General features: G+C 40.5%; 1 protein-coding gene across 3 annotated transcripts in view; it reads left to right on the forward strand.

Annotated features, from left to right (window-relative positions):
- LOC121942835 (fibroblast growth factor 12-like) overlaps positions 1-8,674 on the forward strand; it is a 63,639-nt gene that overhangs the window by 44,677 nt on the left and 10,288 nt on the right. For all 3 annotated transcript variants that reach the window (XM_088078440.1, XM_088078439.1, XM_088078438.1), the window contains exons 3-4: positions 2,227-2,330; positions 7,104-7,302. In XM_088078440.1, the coding sequence (XP_087934566.1) occupies positions 2,227-2,330; positions 7,104-7,302 (303 nt within the window). The remainder of the gene's footprint in view (positions 1-2,226; positions 2,331-7,103; positions 7,303-8,674) is intronic.

Here is an 8,674-nt window from a genome sequence, read left to right on the forward strand (position 1 = left end):
CAGTTTTTTTATTCAAATGTGACAGTCAAATGTTTGAAAGTCTGTTGTAAAATCCATTTGTAGGCTACGAATTTATCTTTAAATCATAATTTATGACTTTAAGATTTAATACGATGTGTTTCTGTAAAAAAACTACAGTAATCTGTAAATTCTACAAAGAAATTTTATTATTTCAGCACCTTTTTACTTTGAAACGAACAGTTTTCAGAATATTGAAGACTGTTTCATGGTGATTTTACAGCACTTTGCTGTTAATTTTACTGACATTTTTTAATAAATGAATCTGATCCGACACTTGACGCCGCGGCTGCATTTAACCAAAGATCCGAGTGTCATAAATATCCGTTGTGTTTGTGCCGGATCCGCGCGAGCGTCCGGATGAGCTCAGGATTACAGATTCTGCTTCTTCTTTTAAATCCTGCGGTTTGGAAACGAGAATCAAAAAGAGGACGAGTAGAGGCAGAGGAGGAGGAGGAGATGTTTTGGATCCCCCCCCCCCCTCAGATCATCTCAGAGTTAAATAAAGGAGGATTAACAGCAGCCATCGCCACGGGCCTCTTCCTCCTCCACCTCCTCCTCCTCATCCTCACCCACACTGCAGCTCTCTGTCCCCGAGGATTAAATCACCTCCCATCACTTCATCCCTCTCTCCCTCTCTCTTTTGTTCAGCGAGGTTTTCTCCGTTTATCAGCTGGAAGCGTCTCATCCAGCAGGATTTTAACCGTTTAACACGAACACAGTTTAGCGCGCTGCGAGGAGATTTGTGTTCGAAATATTTTAAGGTGGATTCATTGTTGTTTGTAAAAATATATTTTGCTTTAATTTGATTAAATTAAAAGGGAAAAAGCAAAGCGATGAAGCAGTGATGCTCAGCTTAAAGCCTGGAGGGCCAAATCTGGCCCCTGATAGGGCCCCTGGTGGCCCCCAACATTTTCTAATGGACAATAAAAATAAAGTGATGGACTCTGTGATAGTTTTTGTCCTTTTAGTCTCCATAAGGTGTCAGAGACATAAAACAGCATCAAAATAGAGCCAGAGGAGGATCCCCCACACCCCCAACAGAGGACACAGCCTCAGAGGACACAGAGACACTAATGTCCTAAAATCACAGAAATGTCCTTAAGCCTTTAAAAAAAATCCTAAAATCTAAGAAATGTCCCAAAGTTCTTAAAATGTAGTAAAATCATAGAAATGTCATAAACTGCTGTAAATGTTGCGATGTCAGAAAAATCTCCCAAAATTCCCAGAAATATCCTAAAATGTCCTACAATCTAAGAAATGTCCTAAAGTCCAAGAAACGTCCTTAAATCCTCAATCTTTCCTGAAGTCAGAGAAATGTCCGAAAATCAGAGAAATGTCCTCAAATTATCAAACTATAAATGTCATAAAATGCTGTAAATGTCATGATATCAGAGAATGTCCTAAAATTTCCAGAAATGTCCTAAAATCCTAGAAACATGTACGGGGCCTCTCCGACTGGCCCCTGGCCTCCTGCCAATCTGTGAGAGTGGCCCCTAAAGAAAGCTGAGTATCTCTGTTTTATTGTGTATTTGACCTCTGCAGTAACCAGCTCTGTCTCTCTGTCTCTGTCTCTGTCTCTGTGTGTCTCTGTCTCTGTCTCTCTGTCTCTGTGTGACTTTGTCTCTGTGTGTCTCTGTCTCTGTGTCTGTGTCTCTGTCTCTGTTTCTCTGTCTCTGTGTTTCTCTGTCTCTGTGTGTCTCTGTCTCTGTGTCTCTGTTTCTGTGTGTCTCTGTCTCTGTTTCTCTGTCTCTGTGTTTCTCTGTCTCTGTGTGTCTCTGTCTCTGTTTCTCTGTCTCTGTGTGTCTCTGTCTCTGTGTGTGTCTCTGTCTCTGTCTCTGTGTGTCTCTGTCTCTGTGTGTCTCTGTCTCTGTCTCTGTGTGTCTCTGTCTCTGTGTGTCTCTGTCTCTGTCTCTGTCTCTGTCTCTGTGTGTCTCTGTTTCTGTGTGTCTCTGTCTCTGTCTCTGTCTCTGTGTGTCTCTGTTTCTGTGTGTCTCTGTCTCTGTTTCTCTGTCTCTGTCTCTGTCTCTGTGTGTCTCTGTTTCTGTTTCTCTGTCTCTGTGTGTCTCTGTCTCTGTGTGTTTCTGTCTCTGTCTCTCTGTCTCTGTGTGTCTCTGTCTCTGTGTGTGTCTGTGTCTCTGTGTCTCTGTCTGTCTCTCTCTGTGTCTCTGTGTCTCTGTGTCTCTGTCTCTGTCTCTGTCCCTGCAGCCCTCTTTAACCTGATCCCGGTGGGTTTGAGGGTTGTGGCGATCCAGGGCGTGAAGGCTGGACTGTACGTGGCCATGAACGCAGAGGGATTCCTCTACGCATCAGTAAGAGAACTAGTCTGTCTCATCTTTGTCTCTCATCTTTGTCTCTCATCTTTCTGTCTTATCTTCACTTTATCATTTGGTTTTTGCAGACTCTGAGATTTCTTCTCATCGGTCTGCAGAAAACACGCCTTGTTCGATACATTTGTCGGACTGTTTGGTGCATTTTAAACACTTTTTATTTGTCGTTTTTTTTTTATTTTGTTCATGCATATGGCATAAATTTTGGCAAATATTGTGTATTTTTGTTTAATCTTGAAATTTCCAGCTCAGCTCCGATAATAAGTCTAAAGACTGTGGGGAAGAAAACATGCTATTTCACTGTCACGATCAATGTTGCTGCGTCAAACATAATTCGAATATGTTGGATTTTTTTTCATCTATAAACATAGTGGCATTGTGACAAAAACCTGGCATTCAACGGGTTAAAATCCTGAAAATTAATGAGTATTTGATATTTATGATTAGAACTGAAGTTGGTAAAAAAAATAAACTCAATGAAAGTAGAAAATCATATTAATATCTCGTTATTTTTATAGCTTTAATCTTGAAATGTGCATTTTGTGTGCAGAGCGAGTGTGAGTGTTTGACACTGAACAAAAAATAATAATGTATAAAAATCCATGTTGCTGCTAATCATTGACATATCCCAGACTGTGGTAAACAAAAAGAAATCAACTTTGCATGTAGTATTATAGAAAATATTATTATTATTTTTTTCATTTAAAAACATAGTGGCATCCTGACAAAAACCTGGCATTTGAAGGGTTAAAATCCTGAAAATGAATGAATATTTGATATTTATGATTAGGACTGATGTTGGTTAAAAAAATGAACTCAATGAAAAGAGAAAATAATATTTATGTATAATATTTTTTAAAGCTCTATTTTGAAAAGCACATTTTATGCACAGAGCGATATGAGTGCGTGTAACATTAAAGCAGGCCCTAAAGGGTTAATTTCCAGCAACATGCACGTCTCCAGACTGCAGCTGCTCCACAATAAGCAATGAGCAATCATCTTTTCTTTCCCAAACATTTAAACCTTTGAAACATTCAGCGAACTTGTGATTTCTACAATTCTACAATTTCATTTAGCAGACGCTTTTATCCAAAGCGACGTACAACACAAGCAAGAATTTAGACTTAAATAATCAACTCAACAGGAAATGTCTCACAAATTGCCAAAAAAATGAAAAAAGGTGACAACAAAAATACCTCAAAAAGTAGCTTAAAAAAGAGAGAGAATCATTAGAAGGAAAAATCCCCCCCCCCAAAAAACTTTATCTACATTTATAATAACTGTCAGAAATGATTATTATTTATATGTAAATGGTTTTTATTTTATTTATTTATTTATTTATTTATTTATTTATTTATTTATTTATTTTTTACAAATTTCTTGCTTATTTTTTGGGTCATTCTTTCAAGTTGCTCATTGCCGGCTTTCCTTATTTTTTTTTATTTTCTTAAAAGGCAATTTCAGGTTTCAAGGGGTTAATATGTAATTTCTTCTCTTTTTAACCTTTAGATTCAGGCAAATTACGACACATTTAAATTTGTTGTAGTTTCTAGTTTCAAATAGTCATTTTACATCAAAAACTCCACATACGTAGCATTACTTTGGGTCCTCAAGTTGAATTTTAGGATACTTTGAAAAGTGCCCGTTTGTGTCGATGGTGCTGAAGCGTCCTGATCAGAGTGCGCTGAAGACAGAGTGCAGCTACAGCCGCTGCTTCGCCTCACCGAGTCCGTCCTCCATCCATAATTCATGTCCGCTCCGTCCATAAAACTTTAAAATGCAATTCTTCAGTGGCTGTGTGCGCAGCATCCGAGAGGAGCCGGAGTGATGGAGGAGGAGCGGGACCACGGAGACGATACGGGAGATCTGTGCGAACACGAGGAGGTGACCTCGGGCAGCTTCTCTCCGTGAGGCAGGAAGCTCGAAATATGACCGCAGAAATAAAATGACAATGACAATGTTATTAGGCTCGTAGTCACACTAGATGTTCGGTAACAAGTGAATCAACAAAAAAACAGTGAAAAGCTCTTTTCTTGTTTCCCTTCAGCGCTCGCTGTCAAATCACACACACTCGCATCGCTCTGTGCACAAAACGCGTTTTTTTTAAGTCTAGCTTTGAAAAATATTATACACTAACATGATTTTCTCTTTTTATTTAGTTCATTTCTTCAACCAACATCAGTCCTAATCATAAATATCAAATACTCATTAATTTTAACAATTTTAACCCTTTAAATGCCAGGTTTTTGTCATGATGCCGCAATGTTTTTAGATTAAAAAAAACACACAAAATGAGTTATGTTCAATATGCTACGTGCAAAGCAGTTTTTGTTTTTTTGCTGCTGCCCCAGTGCCGCGTCTCACACTTTTGGGCTCTGTCTCACGCTCTCATGACATCGAGGAAAATCTCACGCCAAAACACAGCAAGGGCCGAAGTGTTAAACAATCATGTAAAAAGTGAAGGTCTTTGACTGTAGAACAGCTGAGTGTTTGACAGCCACAGCATTTCATCATGGCGGACCAAACAGCTGATGGTGCGACAGCAGCGCAGTTAGACAGACAGACAGAGCGCAGCTTCTCCTCACAGCACCAAAGTGTCTGAAACAGACACATCTGCAGAGGTGAAAGTGACTTCTTTAGACTCTACAGACGACTTTGTGTTAGTTTCAGCTTTAATCAGACTTTGGATGAATTATTTAGAAACAGCAGGACGCATCGCTCCGTGTCTCATCCGGCCGCTCGCGCTGAGCTCTCATTATTATTACCAGGGGCGGATGTGATGTTTTGGGGGCCCGGGGCCACAAGCACATGAGCTTATTTTCAGCCTTTCTCTAACTGTGAATGTCGGCAGGCTGTTGGCAGCTATAGGAGAAGTAGGCCGACTCAAAAGTTTTTAATTCCTGAGTAAAATGATTAACAGCACAGAAGTTTGACAGAAGCTGAAGTCAGAGTCCTGCAGTCAGGAGAGGTTGGCCTATTATCAGCACTATGTGCTTCAATTTACCTGAGTTTATTTAAGATGGAGCTTTTCATTTTTATATAATGCTGGAAAGTTTAATCAATAATAATAAATCATATGTTTATTACACTCCAACACACCATGGTCACATGACACTGTGTCAGTGAACTATGAGGGCAAACAACAAACCACAAAAAAGCAAAATAATCGATCTTTAATCGTAATCAAAGTAAAATGTTCAGTTAATGGTGATATTGATGTTAGGTATGAGGCTCGGACCTTTGCTGGGAGGACATTTTAGTACCTGGACCTCTGTGAGTTTTAGTAGAATAGGTCCTCCAGCTGGTGATGCTGTTCTACAGTATATTTGTCATGTTCAATGTCTGACAGAAAATAAATATTTAACCTAAATGAACCTGATGATATCTTCATATCTCACTGAGGAGTCAAAGGAACCTTTAAGCTCCACAGAAATATTGATTATATATATACTGTGATAAATATCGAAACTGACTGATATGAAAAAGTATAGTGAAAAGACTTTATTCCATATCGCCCAGCTCTACTTAAAATCCTAGAAGTGTCTTAAAATCCTACAAACATGTGTGGGGCTCCTGCGACTGGCCCCGGGCCATCTGTCATTTTGCAAAGGTGACCTTTCAAAGGCCTGACGGCGGCCGAACTTTGAGAATGAGACTCAGATCTGTGTGTCTGTGTCCGTTTCCTCTTCTGTGCCGTGAAAAAAACCCTTTGACTGCTGTTAAATGTGGGAACAGGTTTCTGCATCGTGTGGGTTTGTTCTGCTCTGATTGGCTCTCTGCTGCTCCTGACCACCGGCTATATCCAGAGGGCGCGCACACACACACGCACACACACACGCACGCACGCACGCACGCACGCACGCACGCGCACGCGCAGCTGCTGCTGCCGCACGCACGCACGCACACACACACACACACACGCACACACACACACACACACACACCTGTGCTAAATTTACTTCACGTTTGGCCTTAAGAGAATCATCATATTAAGCAACATGTCCACTTTGACTCTTTGTTCAAACACAGCTGACTGTCTGGCCCTCAGGAGGACAACGTGGGGACACCCACAGCATGTCTGCAAGTCCTTACGGTCTTAACGTGTCTTATATTTGAGCGTCTCCATGCCGGGACGGCTGTGTGTTTGCGTTTTCAGTTCGTCTGCGTGTTTCGTTCTCGTGAACACTGATCTGGCACAAACTGCCATACGGCCTCACAGCAGCATAAAAGCATTTTAGTGATAAAGAGGAGTTTATCGCAAATCCCAAATGTTCACTTGGAGTCACGTGGAACTGATTAGATTTTGGTGGTCAAATAATAATAATAATAATCTTAATTTGTAAAGGACCTTTATTCAAAGTGTTTTACAGGCAAGAGCACCAAATATTAAAACCTAATGATGTAAAGACATATGTATGTATATTTAAGGATATAAAAGAAAGAAAGAAAGAAAGAAAAATAAATAAGTAAATATAGAAAAATAAATAAATTGTAGATAAATAAATAAATACATAAATAAAGAAAAAAAAATAAATTGTAGAAAAAGAAAGAAAAAAGAAAAATAAATAAATTGTAGATAAATAAATAAATAAAAAAGCAATAAGTAAATAAATAACAGTACATAAATAAATAAAAAATATACAAGACAGGTAGTGAAGAGCTCATTTGAACTGAATTTAGCAATGATATCCTTACTCTGTGTGTGTGTGTGTGTGTGTGTGTGTGTGTGTGTGTGTGTGTGTGTGTGTGTGTCAGGATGTGTTCACAGCAGAGTGTAAGTTCAAGGAGTCGGTCTTTGAGAATTACTACGTCATCTACTCGTCCATGTTGTACCGGCAGCACGAGTCGGGCCGCGCCTGGTTCCTCGGCCTCAACAAGGACGGCGTCATCATGAAGGGGAACCGCGTGAAGAAGACCAAACCGTGCTCGCACTTTGTCCCGAGACCCATCGAAGGTGAGAGACACACACACACACACACACACACACACACACACAGTGATGCATACGGACAAATTTGCCCTTATTTTTGCTCGTATCCAGGATTCGTTGTTATTTCGTCAGTAGCTGCTGATTTTCGGGTTTCACCAACATTTTCTATCTTCGCTTTTCTCTGAAGGTCGGAGAAAATTTCACGAGCAGCCAAGAATATTCTTACCAAGATAACGAAAAACATCTCGTATTCACACACCACGAAGAAAAAGAAGTTTGACATCTGAGACTTTTTTTTAAAAAATGTATTAATATAATTTAGTCAAATTTCGATCATATAGATTATTTTCTGTGGACATTTACGATTTCACAGGCCACAGATTAAACTCCAGCACAACAAAAAATAAGTTTTATATTTGAGGATTATTAAAAAATGCAATTTAAATGTTGTTTTAGAGCCATTCTGGATTATTACATTTCAGGCCTAAATAAATAGATTTTACACTGAAGCCAGTTACTTTCACTTCAGTTACTCTGCTGACCGGAGCCGAATGTGACTAAGTACATTTACTCAAGTACTGTACTTAAGTACATATTTGAGGTTACTTTTTGATACTTGAGTATCTCAGTGCACTACACTTCAGAGTGGAATATTTTTACTTTTTTACTCCATTATCTCTATTATTAGATAACTACTTTACAAATTAAGATTTTTGCACACAAACCAAAAACGTGCGTGCGTGCGTACATGTGCATGTGCGTGTGTGTGTGTGTGTGTGTGTGTGTGTGTGTGTGTGTGTGTGTGTGTGTGTGTGTGTGTGTGTGTGTGTGTGTGTGTGTGTGTGAGAAAAGCGGCTCACACCTGAGCGGCCGCTCGGTCAGGTGTGAGCCGCTCGTCATTCAGAGAGGTCGTCCGTCCTGCGGGGACTTCCTCTGAGCGTGAGGACAGGCTCTAATATCACAGATGGAGGTTTAACAGGAAACATGAGGCTGCGTCTCCTCTTTCAGCTGCTCTGTCTCTCCCCATGTCCTCCTCCTGTCCTCCTCCTGTCCTCCTCCTGTCCGTCTCCTGTCCTCTTCCCCATCTTCATTTCAAAATATCACCTTCCCCTTCCTCCTTTACATCGCTGCATCTTCTCCTCTTCCTCCACGACCTTCTGCCTTAACCTCCATTTCACCTCCACCCATCCCTCTCCTCTCCTCTCTTCCTCTCTCTTCTTCTCTCCTCCTCTCTCCTCTCCTCTCCTCTCCTCCTCCTCTCCTTCTCTCCTCTCCTCTTTTCTCCTCCTCTCATCTCCTCCTCCTCTCCTCTCCTCCTCTCCTCTCCTCTCCTCTCCTGCTCCTCTCTCCTCTCTCCTCCTCTCTCTTCTCCTCTTCTCTCCTCCTGAAATATAAA

Source organism: Plectropomus leopardus, chromosome 6 (assembly GCF_026936395.1).
Source record: "Plectropomus leopardus strain MGB_pleo_1.0 chromosome 6, ASM2693639v1, whole genome shotgun sequence".
NCBI classification, from domain to species: domain Eukaryota; kingdom Metazoa; phylum Chordata; class Actinopteri; order Perciformes; family Serranidae; genus Plectropomus; species Plectropomus leopardus.